The 24,237-nt window shown below is 41.0% G+C and overlaps 2 protein-coding genes across 4 annotated transcripts in view; one reads left to right on the top strand and one right to left on the bottom strand.

Annotated features, from left to right (window-relative positions):
• Positions 1-24,237, bottom strand: part of METTL25B (methyltransferase like 25B) — a 60,649-nt gene that overhangs the window by 5,924 nt on the left and 30,488 nt on the right. The window lies entirely within an intron of this gene.
• On the top strand, positions 537-23,742 carry LOC138770848 (high affinity immunoglobulin gamma Fc receptor I-like). 3 transcript variants are annotated; one of them, XM_069950104.1, is made up of 10 exons: positions 537-637; positions 3,530-3,550; positions 3,806-4,063; positions 5,737-5,997; positions 7,895-8,191; positions 13,673-13,714; positions 16,969-17,091; positions 19,406-19,477; positions 20,112-20,186; positions 22,854-23,742. In XM_069950104.1, exons 1-9 carry the CDS (start codon positions 607-609, stop codon positions 20,168-20,170), a joined length of 1,164 nt encoding a protein of 387 aa, XP_069806205.1. In that variant the 5' UTR covers positions 537-606; the 3' UTR covers positions 20,171-20,186; positions 22,854-23,742. The 3 variants fall into 3 exon arrangements, with proteins under 3 accessions (XP_069806205.1, XP_069806204.1, XP_069806207.1); XM_069950103.1 differs by having other exon boundaries at positions 19,403-19,477; XM_069950106.1 differs by lacking the exon at positions 13,673-13,714 and having other exon boundaries at positions 19,403-19,477.

The raw sequence follows: 24,237 nt of genomic DNA, 5'->3' as shown, positions 1-24,237 counted from the left end.
CATTAGCGGTGATAGGATAGGAGGTGTATAGCAGATGCATATTTTACTCTGGCTCAATACATAAAAATAAAAAAAAAAACTGAAAAATAGATTTTAAAAATAAACTTTAAAGCTATGTTCACACACAGTATTTTGGTCAGTATTTTCCAACCAAAACCAGGAGTGAACTGAAAACACAGAAAGGCTATGGTCACACACCACACTGTTGAAATTTAGTGGATGGCAGTCAGTCAATGGCAAATCATTTTAAAACAGCGGCCGTTAAATGGCGTCCATCCACTCAATGTCGGCACACTGTGAACATAGCCTAAAAGTTACAAACAAAAGGCAAGTACTCCAAAATACCAAAGTAATAAATGTCAGGAAAAAAACGACTTCATGAGCGACATTCCACGCTTCCCCGTATTTCGCCAGATATGACATTTGCTCAGCACATGTTCATATCCAACTAGGCTGCAAGGTCATCCTGATCCGCTGGTATTCATAGCCCCCCCGTCTCATCTCTGCAAACACCCCTCCTCCTGGTTACAAAATACAGCAGGATACAGCCAAAGTGCAGCTCTCCCCGTCACACTGGTTGTGCCCCACAAGCCGACAGCGGTCGCCATGTATGTGAGGTCACTATTCTTCCTTCTAGGTAAGTAGAACAATGATCTCTTACAGATGTGTTTACGTGTAATTCCAGAAGTTCTTCTATTTGTTCAGATCCATAGAGGGAAGTATTATAGTATTTCTTTTAGTATATAGAGGGCGATGATATATTCTTCTGCAACGGAAGCAGAATTACAGTAGTTATGTAATAAGTTATGTTATATACATATAGGGAGGTGATATTCTATTATACATAGTACCAGTATTGTATAGTATATACGGTATAGTAGTTATATTCCTGTATATAGGAGCAGTATTATAGTAGTTATATCCCTGTATATAGGAGCAGTATTATAGTAGTTATATCCCTGTATATAGGAGCAGTATTATAGTAGTTATATTCCTGTATATAGGAGCAGTATTATAGTAGTTATATTCCTGTATATAGGAGCAGTATTATAGTAGTTATATTCTTGTATATAGGGGCAGTATTATAGTAGTTATATTCCTGTATATAAGAGCAGTATTATAGTAGTTATATTCCTGTATATAGGGGGCAGTATTATAGTAGTTATATTCTTGTATATAGGGGGCAGTATTATAGTAGTTATATTCTTGTATATAGGGGCAGTATTATAGTAGTTATATTCTTGTATATAGGGGCAGTATTATAGTAGTTATAGTCTTGTATATAGGAACAGTTTTATAGTAGTTATATTCCTGTATATAAGAGCAGTATTATAGTAGTTATATTCCTGTATATAGGGGGCAGTATTATAGTAGTTATATTCTTGTATATAGGGGCAGTATTATAGTAGTTATAGTCTTGTATATAGGAACAGTATTATAGTAGTTATATTCCTGTATATAGGAGGAGTATTATAGTAGTTATATTCCTGTATATAAGAGCAGTATTATAGTAGTTATATTCCTGTATATAGGAGCAGTATTATAGTAGTTATATTCTTGTATATAGGAGCAGTATTATAGTAGATATATTCTTGTATATAGGAGCAGTATTATAGTAGTTATATTCTTGTATATAGGAGGCAGTATTATAGTAGTTATATTCCTGTATATAGGAGCAGTATTATAGTAGTTATATTCTTGTATATAGGAGCAGTATTATAGTAGTTATATTCTTGTATATAGGGGGCAGTTCTATAGTAGTTATATTCCTGTATATAGGGGGCAGTATTATAGTAGTTATATTCTTGTATATAGGAGGCAGTATTATAGTAGTTATAGTCTTGTATATAGGAGCAGTATTATAGTAGTTATATCCCTGTATATAGGAGCAGTATTATAGTAGTTATATTCCTGTATATAGGAGCAGTATTATAGTAGATATATTCTTGTATATAGGAGCAGTATTATAGTAGTTATATTCTTGTATATAGGAGCAGTATTATAGTAGTTATATTCTTGTATATAGGAGCAGTATTATAGTAGTTATATTCTTGTATATAGGAGCAGTGTTATAGTAGTTATTCAGTAGAGGTAGATACAGAAGCCGGCACTACTTGAATGTATAGGCTACACACCTACACGCACTGTGTGGAAAGTCCAACGGTGTAAACCTCACTGACAAACACCGGGGTGCTCCAATATAGAAATATAGAAAATCAATAACTGATGGAAGAAAGGGAATCCGAGCACTCACTAATAGAAGGTGAGTGCTCGGATTCTCTTTCTTCCATGAGTTATTATAGTAGTTATATTCTTGTTTACAGGGGGTAGTATTATAGTACAGTGGTGCCTTGGATTACGAGCATAATTCGTTCTGGGACCGCGCTTGTAATCCGAATCCACTCTTAAAGCAAAGCAAATTGTCCCATAAAATATCACGGATATGCAGACAATTGTAGAACAGATGAAACAAACAATGAGAAGCAGCTGAATATGTGATATTATAAGTTACTGTACAGTATAGCAATCAGCATGTGGAGTATATTGTATAGTAAGTGCATAAACCTGAAAGAACAGCAGCAATTTGTAGATACAGAATGGAGGTGCAGATCCCCATATTACAGTAGCGTAGTACAACAGGCTAGAATAGAGAAGCAGGGCTACTGTCAGAGGTCTGTGTGGTCACATGATCACAATGGGGAAGGGGGTGGGTTTAGCACGGATCAATCAGGAAGTGAGAATCACAGAGCTGTGCAGGAGGACAGAAGCAGAAACTTTATATACAGCAGTTTGAATGGCTGAGTGTAAGTGCAAGAACATTATAGCAGCAGTGTATATAGCTGAGTTTGAGTGCAGGCACGTTATAGCAGCAGTATGTTTAGCTGAGTGTGAGTGCAGGTATGTTATAGCAGCAGTATGTATAGCTGAGTGTGAGTGCAGGCACGTTATAGCAGCAGTATGTATAGCTGAGTGTGAGTGCAGGCAAGTTATAGCAGCAGTGTGTATAGCTGAGTGTGAGTGCAGGCACGTTATAGCAGCAGTATGTATAGCTGAGTGTGAGTGCAGGCAAGTTATAGCAGCAGTGTGTATAGCTGAGTGTGAGTGCAGGCACGTTATAGCAGCAGTGTGAATGGTTAAGGAACTACAGCGAGCATGAAGGAATGAGCAGGGCAGATGTGGGCACATAAATGCAGCACTCTCTGTCCGGTGGAGCAGTATTACAGTATTTCTTTGTACATATGGTCAAATATTCAATTCAGAGATTAATGAATTTACAGTAAGTTCAGGTTCGCAAAGAGAAAATAGTTGCAGCCTTAGGGCCATAAGCTAAGTGCATGTTTTCATGGCAGCCCTAGGGTTGCATTCATCTTATCCTACCACCAGGAATCAAATGCTAAACTTACAGAAAATTTGTATTCTTCTACATAGGAAGCAGGATTACTGCTTCCTATAGGTATGTTCCTATACATAAAGTGTAAATAACCTTTCACATTACTATCATTCATCAGTCTGTTTTCTTGTTTTGCAGTGTTGGCGGTGGGAAATGTAGGTGAGTTTTTCTTGTTACAATTGTCTATAGTAATGAAGGGGAATATTTTAAATTATTTTTACAATAAAAAGGAGTAAGTGAAAGCTCTGATGTTCTACAATGGACGCCCTAACGGGAAACACTAGAAATAGAAATGTCTCTTTCAATACTGAAGTGTCCTTGTGAAGTAGTTTTATTGTTATCTATATGGTATTTTATTCTTATTTAGGATGATATTAGAGTAGTGAACTCACTTATATCACTTTTATTTTACAGGAGCAGTAGTCAGCCCAGTGGTGGCTTTTAACCCAGACTGGAACAAAATCTTCACAGGAGAGTCTATAAATCTGACCTGTAATGTGGAAGCTATTATGGAAGGGGACGTTGTATATCACTGGTTCAAAGATGAATACTGGATACACTCAGGAAAAACATTCACAATAACATCTGCAAAAAGGTCAAACAGTGGAATCTATCAATGTCAGACAAGTATCGGTGACAGAAGTGACTCTGCCAGACTGGAAGTCCATAATGGTGGGTAAGACTATATTATATAGGAGGTCAGTCCGGAAAGTATCCAGCCATTGGTAATATAGATGACACCAATGTCACCTGAAGAGGACTGGAACGTGCGTGCATGAACAATGATGACGTCAACGTGCTCATCTGTGGGGGCGCCAGACACCATTGTATAAGTCTGTGCACTGTGTGGCCACCTTATTCAAAATCTTATCAAATTTTCCTTGAAGTGTGAACACTACTATTAGAATGGGTTGCAAGGCTTTCTGGACAATGCAATAAGTTCAGTGCAAATGAAAGTGTGGTACAAACGCTTCTAAGATAGACAAGGATCTATTGAAAGTGATCTACCTGATCTGACCTGAAACAAGCAGAATGTTTATTGTGTATGGGCTGCAGTGATAATAGATTGGTAAATGACTGTTCCAGAAGCTGATCTGAGGATTCCTAAAACGGCCGAGACAGAAGAGATGCTGGGAGAACTGTGTGAGGTCCCCAGGTGCCTACTTTGAGAGGGGCTGAAGCCTTATTGTTCTGTGTGTTATATTTTTCATATTACATGGCTGGATACTTTCCGGATGGACCTTGTATATTGGCACATTACATCATAAAAGCCTCAAACATAATGAGAAATTGCTTGAGAGACAAAAAAGTTAGACACTTAAAGGGGTTATCTGCCCTTTCAGAAATAAAAAAACATTACTCTCCTCTCTAATGCTGCAGTGACCTAGTGCAGAAGATGTAGTGGGCCGTTACTAGAGGACAACATATGACTTCTGTAGCCAATCAGTGGCCTCAACAGTGACATGCCGAGCTTCTGCCATGTTGGCTCCCAAAGTTGAGTGGTGATGCCAGTAGTACTGCACAGGTCATGTGTCAGCCGCAAGTAACCAAAGCCTGTGTGCCCGCTGGATCACCACAGGGCCGGAGAGCTGGAAGCAAGTGCAACTTTCGAAACGTCATCTTTAATTTCACTAAGCAGTTATGAGTAAGCCATTCTATATACATGGCACAGATGAGAAACGTCAAACATGCTCAATACCATCATTGGTACTTTCTGAAAGTCATTACTATGAAGCTATCCAATAATGCTCTGCTTAAAGTGTGTTTTTTTTTTTGCAGAAATCAATAGTCCAGGCGATTTTAAGAAACTTTGTAATTGGGTTTATTAGGCAAATATGCCATTATCTGTATTCAAAAAGACTTTCCACAGGTCCCCCCCTCTCATTCACTGCTCATTATCAGGAAATCTCGACTCTTTTACATCAGTCGGCCCTGTGTAACCTATGGAGAGGGGAGGGGGAGGAGGGAGATTAGTCGCCAGCAGAGAACAAAGGATTACACAGTGGGAGCTGTGTGAAAGCTGGTATTCAGAGGTCAGAGAGGTCAGTGCTGACTTCAGAGGAGATGGCCAGTGATGTAGCTGTAAATTAACTCTTTGTTGTCCTGTTTTGGTGCCTCATCTCCCTCCACCCTCCATAGAAAACCATGAAGACAGGGGGGAGAGCTTCAAACTGCTTTTTCATGATAAAAATGCATTTTTCGGCTAATAAACCCAATTACAAAGTTTCTTAAAATCTCCTGTACTATTGATTTCTGCAATATTCAATACAGACAACTGTTTTCAATGACTCCTTATAAGAAATAAGACATACATTGATTGTATCCTTTCATATCATGCATTTTAGGCTATGCCATCTTACAAGTGCCTCCAAATGTTTATGAAAGAGACAACCTCACCCTACGATGCCACCATTACCCTGGAAACTTGGCAGGGCAGACTATATTTTACAAGAATAATGAAGTTATAAAGGACTGGGGTCCTGAAGATGAATTATACATTGAGAACATCGACATGACGTCAAGTAGCAAATACAAATGCACAAAACAGGTCAAACACCATCTACTGTACTATCAACATTCAGATGAAGCCTCCATTTCAGTTCAAGGTAAATTATCTTACAATTCTCTTAATTCTGAAATTTTTATATATATATATATATAAACTCAGGAACAGGAAAACGGCACTCAAGTAATGTGAATACATGATAATTTATTTATTCACCCGTACACGTACAGCGATGTTTCGACTCAAACGTGAGTCTTTTTCATATATATCCTGAATGCAGACAGCCTGATTTTGGCCGCTGTCTTGATAGGCCAGAGAAAGTCATGTCTACGTTCATGCTGGAATCACGCACAGCATTTTTTAAGCAACTTTATAACATAATTTTGTGACAAACAGAAATTCTTTAAAACTAAAGAATAAAAAAACCAGGGTGCGTTCACACGTACAGGATCCGCAGCAGATCTGATAGTGCAGATTTGACGCTGTGTTCAGTTATTTAGATGAAATCTGCTGCGGATCCGGTACGTGTGAATGTACCCTAATGCTGGAATCACACCCAGTTTTATTTTTTTTTAAAGTGTCACTGCAGTTTTTGTGCCAAAGCCAGATGTGGATTCAAATTGGATGGGAAATATAAAGGAAGGACTTGTCTTTCTGTTTCCTGTTGGATCCACTTCTTGTTTTGCCACAAAAACTGCTGTGTGTGAAACCAGCATAAAACAAAACAACTAAAAAAACAGGGGGGGGTTCTAGTGGGTGCTTCTAAACAGTTAAAGGGGTAGTGCGGCGGTAAAAAATTATTCATAGACTAACACACATTACAAAGTTATACAACTTTGTAATGTATGTTATGTCTGTGAATGGCTCCCTTCCCCGTGTCCCACCACCCCCACCCGTGTACCCGTAAGTGTGGTGCGCTATACTCACCTGTCACGTGCCGTCACCAGTCTTCTATCTTCATTCTGCGACGTCTTCTTCGGGCGGACGGCGAACAGCTCCGACTGTTCCGAATGCCGGCCGCCCGCCCTCTGCAGCGTCATCTGATGCTCAGCCGCGATTGGCTGAGCCTAACTGTGCTCAGCCAATCGCGGCTGAGCACAGTTGTGACGCGGCGGAGGGGGGACGGGCGGCAGCGACTCGGCCGTCCGTAGGAAGATGACGTTTGGCACAAGATGGCGGACGGCCCTTGACACGGATCAGGTAATGTATAATACACCACACTTCCGGGTACATGGGTGGGGGGACACGGGGAACGGGGCGATTCACAGACATAACATACATTACAAAGTTGTATAACTTTGTAATGTGTGTTATTCTGTGAATAATTTCTGAGCGCCGCACTACCCCTTTAAGCTAGTTTACTAGTTTCTGACATGTCAATGTCCAATATATATAAGTACACATATACACAGTGTCACATGTATGAGGTGATCCACCACATCATCACCTCCAAACACAAATTTAGTCAAGATGCGTCAAGAGATATAGCATATTTAACACTAACCATCTTGTTATTAATAAATCAACAAACAATTTCAAGAAAGGACGGCATCTCTGACATCTGAATATACTGGAAAACGTCCAGATGTAGTAGACAGGAAGGATTAGCAACCAATGCATTCAGATAGGGACATAGTTAATAAAGTTGAACAAAGTCCAACCTACAGAAACCCCACTGTGTTGATCCAGAGGAAGGTAAAAAAAAAAACACAAGGCAGACGCAAACTGCCCCGCCACAGGGAGAACCCCCCCCCGACTCCAAAACACATGGATCTCTCCATTACTTCTACAGGCGTTACAGATACAGGCAAATAGTGAGGGCAGTGGTTGGGTGACATCTGTTTTCATGTTCCGATTGTAGAAGCCATCTATGTAATAAATGTCTGAGATAGGAATACACTTATACTTATCATACCTATAAAACAGACCTCGTTCTATGAAGCCATTACCGGTGTCTACTCCTTACATATATGACGTATATCACATTTCTCTTCTAGAACTATTCTCCCTCCCGACAATCCTGCTGAGCTCTCATTCGATGGTGGAGGGTGAGCCCATAACCCTGACATGTCACACCAGGATTAGTTCCCTCAGGCAGAACACCCTACTGGAATTTTCTTTCTACCAAGATGGACAGAACATTCAGAAGTTCAGCTCATCCAATAAGTATGAAATCGGGTCTGCAAAACAGCGTGATGCCGGGGATTATAAGTGTGAGGTCAAGACGTCTGATGACAGGATAAAGAAGATGAGCACAATATTAACCGTACAAGTGAGAAGTCCTGGCGACAATGGTGAGTGGGAATATCGGAAACCGCAAATTACACTGTAGCATCGGGGGCTAATTATTTTGTACGGAGATTTCCACCTAGATGCAGTCTTCAGATTCATCATAGAATCGTGTGTAATGATCACTTTGGTATGGTCGGTGAGTTTGGTTTTGAATGGTGGGAATTTCCCAGACCCCATATCAAAAGTTTCTCTTTTAATGACAGTAACACTTTATATAAAACACGAGGGTGGAGAAGGGAACAGAGCTGTTCTTTGATCTTCGGAGTAGGATCTCTATTCAATCTGCTGTATGTATAAATGTCCTGCAATTGGCGAGAAGCTTCAAGGTGATAATATTCTTGCGACATTACTAAAGGTCGGGTCTGGACTTCAGCCAAGTCAGCACTCGATGTTCTCGGTCAGATAGATTAGAGTGTGGTTGGGGGTAAACCAAGGCTTTGATGTCACGTAACACAGCCTTAAAGGAGAAGTCCAGTGAAATTTTTTTATTAAAGTATTGTATTGCCCCGAAAAGTTATACAAATCACCAATATAGACTTATTATGGGGAATGCTTAGGAAATGCTTTTTTCCCTGCACTTACTACTGCATCAAGGCTTCCTAGATAACATGGTGATGTCACTTCCTGGATAACATGGTCATGTCACTTCCTGCATAATATGGTGATGTCACGACCCAACTCCCAGAGCTGTGCGGGCTGTGGCTACTGGAGAGGATGATGGTAGAGGGATGCCCTGTGTCCTTCAGTGTCCCCTTGCCATTATCCTCTCCAGCAGCCACCGCACAGCTCTGGGAGTCGGAGTGTGACATCACCATGTTATCCAGGAAGTGACATCCCCATGTTATCCAGGAAGTGACATCACCATGTTATCCAGGAAGTGACATCACCATGTTATCCAGGAAGTGAAGCCTTGATGCAGTAGTAAGTGCAGGGAACAAAGCACTTTATAAGCATTTCCTGTAAGAGGTTTATATTGGTGATTTATATAACTTGGGGGGAAATACAACACTTTCATTTTGCTGAAAACATTAAATATCAACAGTACAAGCGATTTTAAGAAACTCTGTAATAGGTTTTATGTACTAAAATAGTTTCCTTCTGTACTGAAAAAGCAATCTCCCAGCCTCCCCCCTCACTTCAGAAGAAGCAGGATTTCTGTCTCCATTATGTGGCTATGGAGAGGGGAGGGGCTGTTAGGAGTGACTGAGCACGGAGGATTTCTGCAAAGCACAACACCCTGCAATCTTCTCTCAGTAAGTTCATAGATAAGCACTGACCTTTCTGACGCCTGGATTTAGTTTTAGGTGCCCAGAGAGTCTACAAACAGCTCACCTTCATGTCACCTCTTCCTGCTCCCTCATCTCCCTCAGCCCCTCCCCCCTTCATAGGCTTACAATGGAGAGAGCAGAACCAGTCTTCACTGGCTTCTCTGTAATGAAGACGTGTTTGCCTGATAATGCACAGATAAGAAGTCAGGGGGGGAGGCTGGGAGATTGCTTCTTGAGTACAAAAGGAGGCTTTTTTGGCTGATGAAACCTATTACAGAGTTTCTTAAAATCGCTTATACTACTGATTTCTGCAATAAAAAAAAACATGACAGTTACGCTTTAAGGCTAGGTTCACACTATGTAACTGTGCGGCTGTATTTTTTAAGCGGCTGTAAATGTGCGGATGAAACTACGGCCGTGGGAAAAAATAGACATGCGGCTCAAAACATACGGTCATTTACTTGGAAATCTGGTTCAACTAAAAATAACAAATAAAATCTTAAGAAAGTGATGCAAACACCTCTGTAATGCATCTGGGAAAGCAGGGAAACAGTTTACATGAATTGCTATTACCGGGGTTTGCGATCCTCTGCACTATAGCCGATGTCTCTCATGTATAATATATTAAAATAATAAAACACATTTTCGTTGTAATAAAGTCCCTTTCGTTGTTCAATAATTAAATTTAAACTAATCCATCATTTTGCAATTAAATATACTGATAAAATAAATATATATATAAATAAATGTATATATATATATATAATTATTTTTTGACAGTATATTAATTGCACAATGATGGATTCGTTAGAATTAAATTATTGAATAACGAAACTGAATTTATTTCAACGAAAATGTGTTTTATTAATTAAATATTAATTAGTACAGGAAGCTCCATAAGCCGTTAATTCATATGCCGGCAAAAGAGCTTTCTGTACTGATCATCACTGTACTTTAATGAAAACATCAAATGTTTCTTCTAATTATGTTATCACATTAGCATTATTAGAAGAAACATTTAGAATTATATGTGCGCTCAGCTGATTGGCTGATCGGCTGAGCGCACATATAATGAGCGGGTCCGCAGCACAGTGACTTCATTGTGCTGCGGACCAGCGAAGAGACAACATCAGGGTGAGTATAGAGCTCTCCCCACCCCCTCCCCAGCACTGCACCCCTCCCAGCAAGGAAGGGGGGGTCACTTAACCCCTTCCTTGCTGGGATGGGTGCAGTCTGACATCAGTCTGGTCCCCAAGGGGTTAAGGGGGATGCAATACATCCTCCCTTAACCCCTTGGGGGCCAGACTGTAAGCAGCGATCTGTAAAGATGCTGCATACTGTAAGGAGCACAACACCGCTCACAATGATGGGTGTTGTGCTCCTGTTTGTGTGTTTCTCCCTTTTTGTTTTTCAGATATCGGTATCCAGTGGATTACGTCGGATTCCGTGGACTACGTCGATGACCAGCGTTTTTTTTTTTTTAAATAAAATGGTCAATGAGGGGTGTGGGGGTGTTTTTATTTGAATAAAAATTTTTTTTAACTTGTGTCTTCTCTTTATTTCTTTACTTTATAGACTTAGTAGTGGAAGCCGTCTAATAGACGGAATCCATTACTAAGTTGGGGCCTAGTGTTAGCCGGTATAAAATGGCTAACACTAACCCCCCATTATTACCCCAGTACCCAATGCCACCAGGGGTACTGGGAAGAGCCGGGTGCCAGTGGTCCCGGAGCGTCAAAATTGGCGCTCCTGGACCGGGCGGCAGCAGGCTGGTAAGATTTAGGCTGGGGAGGGCCTAAACCAATGGCTCTTTCCACCCTGGTGTTACCAGGCTGCTGTCGTTTGGTTTTTAACCCGGCTGGTTATAAAAATAGGGGGGACCCTATGCGTTTTTTTTAAAATTATTTATTTATTTAAAAAAAAACGCATAGGGTCCCCCCTATTTTTATAACCAGCCGGGTTAAAAACCAAACGACAGCAGCCTGGTAACACCAGGGTGGGAAGAGCCATTGGTTTAGGCCCTCCCCAGCCTAAATCTTACCAGCCTGCTGCCGCCCGGTCCAGGAGCGCCAATTTTGACGCTCCGGGACCACTGGCACCCGGCTCTTCCCAGTACCCCTGGTGGCATTGGGTATTGGGGTAATAATGGGGGTTAGTGTTAGCCATTTTATACCGGCTAACACTAGGCCCCAAATTAGTAATGGATTCCGTCTATTAGACGGCTTCCACTACTAAGTCTATAAAGTAAAGAAATAAAGGGAAGACAAGTTAAAAATTTTTTTTTATTGAAATAAAAACACTCCCACACCCCTCATTGACCATTTTATTAAAAAAAAAACAACAAAAAAACGCTGGTCATCGACGTAGTCCACGGAATCCGACGTAATCCCCAGGATACCGATATCTGAAAAACAAAAAGGGAGAAACACACAAAAAACACACAAACAGGAGCACAACACCCATCATTGTGAGCGGTGTTCTGCTCCTTACAGTATGCAGCATCTTTACAGATCGCTGCTTACAGTCTGGCCCCCAAGGGGTTAAGGGAGGATGTATTGCATCCCCCTTAACCCCTTGGGGGCCAGACTGATGTCAGACTGCACCCATCCCAGCAAGGAAGGGGTTAAGTGACCCCCCTTCCTTGCTGGGAGGGGTGCAGTGCTGGGGAGGGGGTGGGGAGAGCTCTATACTCACCCTGATGTTGTCTCTTCGCTGGTTCGCAGCACAATGAAGTCACTGTGCTGCGGACCCGCTAATTATACGTGCGCTGAGCCGATCAGCCAATCAGCTGAGCGCACATATAATTCTAAATGTTTCTTCTAATAATGCTTTTGTGATAACATAATTAGAAGAAACATTTGATGTTTTCATTAAAGTAAAGTGATGATTAGTACAGAATGCTCTATTGCCGGCAATATGAATTAACGGCTTATGGAGCTTCCTGTACTAATTAATAGTTAATTAATGAAACACATTTTCGTTGAAATAAATTCAGTTTCGTTATTCAATAATTTAATTCTAACGAATCCATCATTGTGCAATTAAATATACCGTCAAAAAATAAATATATATATAAATATACATTTATTTATATATATATTTATTTTAACAGTATATTTAATTGCACAATGATGGATTCGTTAGAATTAAATTATTGAACAACGAAAGGGACTTTATTACAAAGAAAATGTGTTTTATTAATTTAATATATTAACTATTAGAGGCATCGGCATTCGGCATCATTGCCGGCTATTTTTGAAGTACTCCGTACGGACCGCCTGTCAATCCACGGCCGCGTTTCCAGCCGCAAACAATGGTCTTGTTCATTTTTTACGGGTCCGTTTACGATAGGGCCGTAGATTCATACATAGTGTGCACTGTGCAGCCGTATATCGTATACTTTCCAGCGTACGCATAAACCACCAAAAATACCGCCGCACAATTACAGCCGCAAATACAGCCGCACAGTTACATAGTCTGAACCTGGCCTAAGATAGTATTTTATTCTGGGTTATAACCATTACACCAAAACCAAATTTACACAAGCTTCTAAGTTTTTTAGTTTAGCATAATAGAGACTATTTATTAGAAAAGAATTGTTTCACCACAATCCAAGCCTTTTGAAATTCTTTCTTGAGGTATCTGGATTGGGCACGCTTCCTTTAATGGTCAAGTTATTGTGAAATGAGGCTGATTGATACTCCCTTGGCCCCATAGTCACCCCCACCAAAGTGTAGCACTTACACCCTTATTGAATATGGGGCCTCACCCACGTGACTACAGCTCACCAAGGGCTACAAAATGTTGGTACAAAAAAAAAAATAAAAAAATAATAATAATAATAATAATTAAATTACCTCAAGTTTAAAAATTTCCAAGATTTCAACCTAGAATATTTTACAAAGGATTGGCATTATGGATTAGGTAGGTAATCAGAGAAACCAATACAGATGCCAGAACAAAGTGGGTTAAAGAATTCATGTTGTATCACTATCAAGCTGAAGGTGGGAGAGAAGAGATGCCCGTCACTACAGAGGAGATAAACAGCAGTGTGGTCCAAGAACCTCTGCTCGTGTTGTTTCGTGAACCATGTGATCTTCCGATGTGACTATGTCAGTAGATCACTCTTTCTGTACTTTTCTTAAGTACAACAATCCAAATAATTTATATCATTTCCTGAATATTCCCATTATTATTTATTTTTCTCTCTTGTAGAGCTGTTTAACCAAACGGAAATCGAAGCCACGTCCAAACCAGGTGACTTTCATAGTAAGCTAAGGATGTTCACCTGAATCCGCCACAAACTGGAACTTTCTTAAAGTGCTACTGTCATTTAAAGGGACTGTGTCACCAAAAAATGACCTACTGTTGAAATTGAATGTTTATGTTGAACATATATTTTAAGAGTTTTTAGTGATTTTTTTTTTCTCTAATATTCCATGTCATAAAATTATCCCCAAATCTTGCAGTTTTCATTCTCACCACTAGGCTTAAAACTAAGCTAAGGCTTTCTGTTCTGAACTGATCATTTCCCAGCAGTGCCCTCCTTGTCAACACAGGCAGGAGTACAGTGCAGTGATAGGTGGCACCAGTATATAGATAACACAGGCAGGAGTACAGTGCAGTGATAGATGACACCAGTATAGATAACACAGGCAAGAGTACAGTGCAGTGATAGGTGGCACCAGTATATAGATAACACAGGCAGGAGTACAGTGCAGTGATAGGTGACACCAGTATAGATAACACAGGCAGGAGTACAGTGCAGTGCAGTGATAGATGACACCAGTATATAGATAACAGGCAAGAGTACAGTGCAGTGATAGATGACACCAGTATATAGATAATGCAGGCAGGAGTACAGTGCAGTGATAGGGGACACCAGTATATAGATAACAGGCAAGAGTACAGTGCAGTGATAGATGACACCAGTATATAAATAACGCAGGCAGGAGTACAGTGCAGTGATAGGTGACACCAGTATATAGATAACACAGGCAGGAGTACAGTGACAGGTGACACCAGTATATAGATAACAGAGGTACACACAATAGCAATATCGAAATGGATCAGGTTCTTTCCATTGTGCTTATTGTCAGTGGGGCTTTGTAACGCCTGGAGTAGTGGATCCACTGGACCGTCACTAGCGATGGCACTAACCTCACCAGGGAGCGGAGTCTAAGGGGCCGCTGGTTTTCACCAGAGCCCACCGCAAGGCGGGATGGACTTGCTGCGGCAGGCGACCCCCAGGTCGCTACCCCTGGCTTGGTTGCTAGTGACGGCAGGCGAGGCGTGGCAGGAGCAGTAGGCAGGAGATGGTTCTGGCAGAGGTCTGTAGGCATAACCGCAGGTGACAGGCTGAACACAGGAGCAATGGTGAAACAGAGGAGCAGGAACCAGGAACAAGGACTAGGGACCAGGTAGCGGACAGGAATCAGGAACAACAGGGAGCTGGGCCAAATGCTATGGGAAGCATGTAGAGGCTCCAACACCTGGAAGGGGGCAGGGCTGGAACTTATAGGGGAGTGATTGACATACAGGCCAATTAGGAGCGCACTGCCCCTTTAAATCTGAGACAGCCGGCGCGCGCGCCCGAGGAGGTGGGGACGCGCGCGCCGGCCGGCACATCGACGGACAGGAGCGCGGTGAGGTGAGGCGCCCCCGGGGACGAAGCAACAGCAGCGCCGGGTCCCTGCCTACGGACACCGGCTGCTGCAGATGCAGGAGAGAGGGTGCGGCGGCGGTCCGGAGCACGGGACGCCGCTGTGGCCCTAACAGGCTTGCTGTAAAGCATATCACTAAAAGCTGTTAAAATAGCTCAGACAGGATGGCAACCCCCATAATGATGAACAAAAATTTACAATCAAGAAATCAGATTAGATAGCCATATGAAAAGTTTAGACTGGTGATGGTCTCAGTGCCCCCCCTCCGATCATTACAGATACCCATACTCCCCAGCTCTCCTGTAATCAATCAGATAGCACCCTGAATGAAGCGGGACTTTCTGACTGGGACTAATGATTGGAGGGGGTCTCAGCACCTAGTCCCTGACCAACCTAAACTTTTGACACGTTAAAATATAATTTACATGACAGTCGGCCGACCATACACATTATGTCAGCCAAACCTGCTGATTTTGGCAGGATCAGCTGATCACTTAAAGACTACATGACCTAAAATGCAGAAGGTGTTTAGAGGAGAAATCCATGAGCCAAAATATGTCAAACTGAAGGGGCAGGGGGGAACATAACAAACTATTCCAACACACGGGGAGAGGTACGCAATGCTTGATTGTTATGTTCTCCCCTGCCAGCTCTGAGATTATGCAACTAGTCGGAGTTCTCCTTTAGCTATCTTATAGAAGGAACAATTATGGAGAACTGTAATTTAGTATAGTAAACTTTTCACATGTCTGAACAGTTTTGCATAGTGACGAACTATAAACCTCATCTACACATAATACATTGGATTGTAATCTACAAATCTTCAATGGGAAAGGCAGGACCCGGCAGTCCTCCTACTATCGGAGATGGTCCCTCTAATTCTAGGAGAGGAGCAGCCATTCATATCCTCTAAGAGTTCTGCACATGTGTGCTGCAGTCATAGACCCTCTTTCTTCTGTTCCTATACCTACATATCAAATGAACCAGGAAAGTTAGGGCCCTTTTACACGGAACGATCATCAGGCGGAAAATCGTTATATCGTTCAAATTTAAATGAGTTGATCTAGATCTGACCCTAAAATTATCGTTAATCGTTCGCAGTAATTCCGCATTCGTTTACTAATCTTTCAGTGTAATTTTAAATCGTTCCTTCTTTTGCTGGAATCAGATGGAGTAACTGATCGTAGTAACAACAATCATTCTGTGTAACATGGTAGACGATTTTAAGTTAACGATAAACAATCGTTTGCGAGACAGGATGTTATTTAAAGTGTCACTGACAATTAATATATTTTTTTTTAAGAAACTTTGTAATTAGGTTTATTACCTGGAAAATGCATTTTTATCATAAAAAGGCAGTTTAAAGCTCCTCCCCCCTGTCTTCATGGTTTTCTATGGAGAGGAGAGGGGTTGAGGCACCAAAACAGGACAACAAAGCGTTAATTTACAGCTACATCACCGGGCTATCTCCTCTGAAGTCAGCACTGACCTCTCTGACCTCTGAATACCAGCTTTCACACAGCTCCCACTGTGTAATCCTTTGTTCTCTGCTGGCGACTAATCTCCCTCCTCCCCCCTCCCCTCTCCATAGGTTACACAGGGCGGACTGATGTAAAAGAGTCGAGATTTCCTGATAATGAGCAGTGAATGAGAGAGAGGAGGGAGGGAGGGGACCTGGGAAAAGGCTTTTTGAATGCAGATAATGGCATATTTGCCTAATAAACCCAATTACAACGTTTCTTAAAATCGTCTGTACTATTGATTTCTGGAAAAAAAAAAAATTAACATAATTATCAAGAGATGGGAGGTGCTAATAACTCAAAATGGCTGTTTGATCCTTTCTTCCAGGGACAAGTCACTTCATCATAGCGGTGTCAGTGACTTCACTGGTCTTGGTCCTGGTCCTCATAGTCACCGCTCTGATCTTCCTGTACAAAGCAAGACACGTTTCCAACCCACGGCCATCAAAAGGTAACCAAGCACAAAAAAGCACGTTTCCTTACTGACATCATATGTGATCAGCAGCAGAGAATAATTCTGCAAATACTTTCCTGAGCATCTTTTTATATTAGGATTTTACAGCTTTTTCGTGGTATTTCTCCATTCATAGAATTCGGGGGAGCTAACTATATTTGATAATATTCTGTGCTGTCTTCATCGTTATTAACCTGACGATTAAACATAAGCACATGATAAACATACCATCGGGGTCATGCTGACCTAAGGATGTCTGCTCTTTATAGAGGGATAACATAAGAGACTTGGGTGACAAGTGGCAGGTTTGGCCGTCGATATAAGGTACACAGGGCTCCCCCGACCACCGACAGATGAGGTTAGTGGAGGTAGGGGTCGGGAGCCAATCCTCAGCAGGTGGCATAACCCTGTACAGAATGTTTCTGCGTATGGGAAGGACTGAGGCTGATAACCGATTGCCGAACGATCGTTATGACATCGGTTATTAACCCCTTAACGATCACTAGCGTACATTTAGGCCCCCACAGCCTGGGCCTTGGCGCAAACAAGCATAAATGTACGCCCCACCAGGGTAACGGACTATGAGGTAAGCTCAGCCACAGACAGGCTCTATCAGAAGATAACAGATAACACTTAGCAGGGATCAGAGCATGCAGTCTAAGGTGTGTATGTAATAGTTCCCTTGGGGGACTTAAAAAGTGTAAAAAAAAATGAATGAATAAATGTTTTGAAAAAAACATGCCAAAGCTCCTCCCCCAATAAAAGTCGAAATCACCTCCCCTTTCTATTTTATAAATAAAACACAAAAATAAAATTAACATATTATATGTCGTAACATGCGTAATTGTCCGATCTATTAAAATAAAGCAATATTTTTCCCGCACAGTGAACGGCGTGAATAAAAAGCGGATTGTTGATTTTTTTTTTTTTTACATTTTATGTATAATTTTTTTTTTTTTTTAAAGTGATCAATACGTCCGATCTAGAGATCATGGAGCGAAAAATGACACCCCATACATCCCTGTAGGGCTAATAAAATAGTAAAGCATTAGAAAAGCTGTAAACATGCATATCGCTGTACTCAGACTGAGCTATAGAATAAAGATATCATGTCAGTTTTACAGTAAAGTGCATTACGTAAACACAGACCCCCCCCCCCCAAAAAAAATATTTTTTATCCCAATTATACCCCATAAATGATATTTTAGGGGTTCTGTCATTAATTTTATAGTACATTGAAAGACGTCATTACAAAGTACATCTGAAAATTGATTGGTGGTCCTTAAAGTGTCACTGTCGTTTTCATTTTTTTTTTGCAGAAATCAATAGTACAGGAGATTTTAAGAAACATTGTAATAAGGTTTATTGGCCGAAAAATGCATTTTTATCATGAAAAAGCAGTTTGAAGCTCTCCCCCCTGTCTTCATTGTTCTCTTATGGAGAGGGGAAGGGTGGAGGGAGATGAGGCACCAAAACAGGACAACAAAGAGTTAATTTACAGCTACATCACCGGGCTATCTCTTCTGAAATCAGCACTGACCTCTGAATACCAGCTTTCACACAGCTCCCACTGTGTAATCCTTTGTTCTTTGCTGGTGACTAATCTCCCTCCTCCCCCCTCCCCTCTCCATAGGTTACACAGAGCTCGACTGATGTAAAAGAGTCGAGATTTCCTGATAATGAGCAGTGAATGAGAGAGAGGAGGGGGGGGGGGGGGGAGGACCTGGGGAAAGGCTCTTTGAATGCAGATAATGGCAGATTTGCCTAATAAACCCAATTACAAAGTTTCTTAAAATGACCCGGACTATTGATTTCTGCAAAAAAATCAAAACGAAACGACAGTGACACTTAGGCTGGGTTCACACTATGTATATTTGAGGCTGTATTTGGTCCTCATAGCAACCAAAACCAGGAGTGGATTAAAAACACAGAAAGGATCTGTTCATACAATGTTGAAATTGAGTGGATGGCCGCCATATAACAGTAAATAACGGCCATTATTTTAATATAACAGCCGTTGTTTTAAAATAATAGCAAATATTAGCCATTATATGGCGGCCATCCACTCAATTTCACCATTGTGTGAACAGATCCTTTCTGTGTTTTCAATCCACTCCTGGTTTTGGTTGCTATACAGCCTCAAATATACGTAGTGTGAACATAGCCTAAAGGTGTATAGGGACCTTTAGATCAGCATTCTGTAATGCTACACAGAAACCTTTCAATAATCAATCCTTGTGGAGAAGATTCCATCTCAGCAGATCATCTCTCTATGGTCACATCACTAACTCGTCTTCCTATGTCACAGCAGTAGACTCTGAAGATCCTGATGATGTAACGGAGAACATTTACACAGAACTGGACACCAATGACAGATGTCAAGGTGAGTGCAATGTCAGAGACTTCTTTCTGGTAACATTTTCCTGCATGTTCAACCTAAGGCTATGCTCCCAGAATGTAAAAAGAAGGGTGAATAACATCATATCCATTAATAACGGACACGGTTTTCCAACAACGGCCGTCTTTTGCCCTTATTTTTGCACAGTGGGAACATAACCTGAACCTGCTTCTTGTAAAATATATGGACCAGGGTCTAAGGGGACATAGTCAGCACTACTGCAGGACACTCTGACCACCATGTGTAATCACTACTGGTAGTAATGCAATGTGGCCACAATACCTTATATATGGCACAGTGGGGAGCAGGTAAAGGGGTTGACATGAAGCTCTTATATAGGCAATGGTGGGAAGCCTCCATAGTATATGGCTATGATCCCACATCGGGAACATATCGGGTACAGGTGGCAGTCTGGTTAAATAGATCATGGTCATTATTAGTAGCCGTCTATTTAACAAGATGGCCTCCTTTACCCAATATGTTCTCGAAGTGGGTACATAGCTAACAATTGACTAATCTCTCTGGTCCCCAGCAATCCAGTGATCGTATGCTAATGAGATTCTAATAACCATCACAGTATCAGAAAGCCATCAGAATGACTGTATTATCTTCTCCACAGACTCTTCACAGAACCCCCATAAACCAATCGGGACAGAAAACCAATTTGTGTTAATTTAATGGCGTCTTCAGTAAGGTATTTGCCAATTTTTTTCTTGTAAAGCTTTGGCTTTAATCACTGGTTGTCAAGAGACCCTTTTCAAGTAGGGTTTGTTCAATTCCAAGAACCCTTTAACCCTTAGAGGACCTGCCCATTTCAATTTTTGCGTTTTCGTTTTTCCCTCCTTGTGCTTAAAAGGCCATAGCACTTGCATTTTTTTTACCTAGAAACCCACATGAGCCCTTATTTTTTGCGTCACTAATTGTACTTTGTAATGACAGTCTGAATTTTATCATAAAGTACACTGCGAAACCAGAAAAAAATTCAAAGTGTGGTGAATTTGAAAAAAAACCGCATTTCTATTATTTGGGGGGAATGTGTTTTTACGCCATTCGCCCTGGGGTAAAACTGACTTGTTATATTTGTTCCTCAAGTCGTTACAATTAAAACGATATATAACATGTATAACTTTTATTGTATCTGATGGCCTGTAAAAAATTCAAACCATTGTTAACAAATATACGTTCCTTAAAATCGCTCTATTCCCAGGCTTATAGCGCTTTTATCCTTTGGTCTATGGGGCTAATAGCCGCGGCCCCGGGCTACGAGTGGCACCTGGGACCGCGGCGGTTCAGTGGGTCGCCTAAGGGTTAAAATGTCACTGTCGTATTTTTTTTTAGGGAAAAAAACAATAGTCCAGGCAATTTTTTTTTTAACATGTTGTAATTGGGTTTATTAGGCAAATATGCCATTATCTGCATTCAAAAAGACTTTACTTACTTTACTTTACTTCTATTAAAAAATCTCAAGCCTTCCAGTACTTATCAGCTACTGTATGCCCAGCAGGAAGTTGTATTATTTCCAGTCTGGAGAGCAGGAGAGGTTTTCTATGGGGATTTGCTGCTGCTCTGGACAGTTCCTGACATGGACAGAGGTGGCAGCAGAGAGCACTGTGTCAGACTGGAAAGAATACACCACTTCCTGCAGGACACACAGCAGCTGATAAGTACTGGAAGACTTAATAGAAGTGAATTACAAATCTCTGGCACTTTATGGCACCAGTTGATTTGAAAGAAAAAAAAAATTGGTGAACGACCCCTTTTAACTCTTTGCTGTCCTGTTTTGGTCCCTTATCTCCCTCCACCCCTCCCCTCTCCATAAGAGAACCATGAAGACAGGGGGGAGAGCTTCAAACTGCTTTTTCATGATAAAAATGCATTTTTCGGCTAATAAACCCAATTACAAAGTTTCTTAAAATCGCCTGTACTATAGATTTCTGAAAAAAAAAAAAATTAAACGTCAGTGACACTTTAAGATCTCTACAGACACGTCTAAGGTGGATGCCATTTTTACCCTTGCTGCCTTTGACGCAAAATGAGTTGGTCCAATCAACTGGGCATGTCATTGTGCAGAATCTACATCCCTCACAGTATTAGACTCCAGCATTAGAAAAGGCACATCTAATATTTAGTAAAAATAGTGCCACCCCTGTCCCCAGGTTGTGTGTGGTATTATAATTCTGTTCCATTCATTTCAATAGAACTCAGCTGCAATACTGCAAACAAACTGAGGACGGGAGAGGCGCTGCGGCCATTTTTTTGTTCCTTAAGGGCAACTTAAGTTGTTCTTTTAGATCTGTTGTCAGAAAAAGATTTGTAATGTACTTCTATTAAAAATTATGCTTTATGCTGCTATATGTCCTACATATCTTTGTCTATGACAAACAGCAGCTGATACGTATTGGAAGATGAGATTTTTTAATAGAATTACAAGTCTCTGGCACTTTCTGACACCAGCTGATTTGAAAGGAAAACATTTTCGCTGGAGTTGCCCTTTAAGCCTTGACAAGCCCTTTACTGCTAAGATGGAAACTTGGGAAACAACAACAGCTTCCATTTTCTCATCCTTCTGTGATCTTCTTGCACTGCAATTCCTTCAAGCCACTAAATACTTGCAGGTTACTTTTCCCAATAGTAAATTTCAGCTCTCTCCAAGGAATTTAAACAGTCCAAGTCCCCTTCATAACCCTTTTTCCGTACTTTTGTGCGCACTGGGTCTTTATCCTGCTTTAGGGTCAGTTCACACTGAGCAAGATCGTTGGAATTCTGCGGCGGAGATTTCCACCGCGGAATCCTGCCATGCTCAGTGGGCTGCTGTAAGTGAATGAGAGGGCGCGCGCTCGTCCATTGCCGCCGCTCTCCGCTCAGAGAACTAACATGTTAGATCTTTGAGCGGAGAGGAGAGGGAGCGGACCAGCGCGCGTCCTCTTATTCACTTACAGCAGCACACTGAGCACGGCGGGATTTCTGCTGCGGAATTCCGCTGATCTTGCTCATTGTGAACTGGCCCTTAGGGTCTATTTAGATTGAAACATTTCACTGTTAAACTTGGGAGCACGTTGCATTCTAGAAAGCTCTGATACTTCTCAGATTACACTGTTCCTTTAACACCTCTATGGTCCAATTAGCTCAACTTTATGGATCTTCCACCATGTTGTACTGTAGGATGTGTTTTTTTTCTTTTAGGCTACAAGGGTCTATTACACATTATCTTGGTAGGCGCCTATCACATAGCTCAACTTTGCTTTAATCTGTGGAGAAGAACTTTTATTTCCCCAAAGTTCGGTCACTCTTATGTATCTCTTAAGCAGTGAGCTCCTCTTGTTTATCCTTTATTTGGTAAATCTCTTCTTTTGTATTCCAGATAGTCCATCACCCAAAGCGAATTATCATTAATAACTGACCCCTGAGGAAGGCGCTGTCCTCCTTATGGAAACTGGGAGAGACCAATACTCGTAATAATAAACGTCTATGTATTATGTTCTGATGTAACCATCTTCTAACAGGATTTCACACACTTCTTGAATGTCTTATGAAGATTGCAGAAAAAACAAAGTATATGTTAGATTTAAAGGGGTATTCAAGTAGTAGATGGATTTGACCAGCTTCCAGCAGATGTGGTTGGCAAATCCACAGTAAGTGTCTATGATATATCATATACTGTGTCCATCCTAGGAAAACAACTAAAGAAAATATCACATGGGCAGACTAGATGGACCTGGAGGCTTTTTTGCCGTCAGTCTTTACAGAAAGCAATGTTTGCACATGGTGGCGTCCTACAATGTGTTATTTCACTATTCCTTGTAATAACATGTCTTTTATATTCTTGTATTTTTCTGTAAGAGTTAGGATCGCTTTCCCAACTCCAAATTCGTGTCTTCTTTATATTCTCATATATTCGTTATGTCTGTAGTGTACATTCACTTTGGACTGTCTTTCGGAATTTTGGCAATTTTTATTTCTCTTCTGTCAATCCTTCAGGCTCTTTTGTAGTAGAGCCCATTATTATCTCATGTATTTTGTTGATTGTTATCTTGTGATTCACATATAAAAAAGTCCTTGTTTCACTTTGTTGATATAGCACATAGAAGATAGTAGAATTAAAGATTCCATATGTTTTATAGTGTAAGAATCTCCTCAGTAAGCTCACAGTCATTGCTTATTATTAGTCCAAGGTGTTTACAACCAGCCTTTTCCCCCAATTCACTCTGTTCCTTTCTGGAGACAGTAAATGGACTTTGTGTTTGATCTCAGTTTACTCGTATTATTATTCACCTGTTCAAAGGTGCTAATATTTGACCATGGTTCACACGTTGGCATTTTATTTGGTCCCAATTTGATATCTGTCGTGCAGCCTGCAGATCTGTGTCACTATTAGAATGGCGTGTATACAGTGCCAGCTCACCCGTGAATATATGAATGTGCTAAATTAATGTGAGACAGTCAGCTGCGGCTGGTGTAACAATATCCACCTTCTCTGTATTGGATTATGTACAGGAAGAGAAGTTAAAATCTGGATTACTTGGCTCAAAGTCTCTTGCTCATTACACGTCTCCCATTCATGTTCTTTAGTTGATATAGTTCTTGAATAATAAAAAGAATACAGGGTAAGGATCATACGCAACAATGTGGATATTCCTAATATTACTAGGTGGACGACACAGGAAGGCCTACATAATCTGTTACTTTGGATTTGAACATAGAACTTGTCATTGTTGAAGTCCCCATACTCTTAAACAGGCACTGTC

The sequence above is a fragment of the Dendropsophus ebraccatus genome, chromosome 13, assembly GCF_027789765.1.
Source record: "Dendropsophus ebraccatus isolate aDenEbr1 chromosome 13, aDenEbr1.pat, whole genome shotgun sequence".
Lineage (NCBI taxonomy): Eukaryota > Metazoa > Chordata > Amphibia > Anura > Hylidae > Dendropsophus > Dendropsophus ebraccatus.
Note: the sequence above shows the minus strand (reverse complement) of the source record. Positions and strands in the feature narration are given on the sequence as shown.

Coding starts and splice junctions, on each gene's coding strand:
- LOC138770848 (XM_069950103.1), top strand. CDS start 607: ATGTATGTGAGGTCACTATTCTTCCTTCTAG. Junction 638..3,529: donor GTCACTATTCTTCCTTCTAG/GTAAGTAGAACA, acceptor CTTGTTTTGCAG/TGTTGGCGGTGGGAAATGTA. Junction 8,192..13,672: donor GAGAAGTCCTGGCGACAATG/GTGAGTGGGAAT, acceptor TCTCTCTTGTAG/AGCTGTTTAACCAAACGGAA.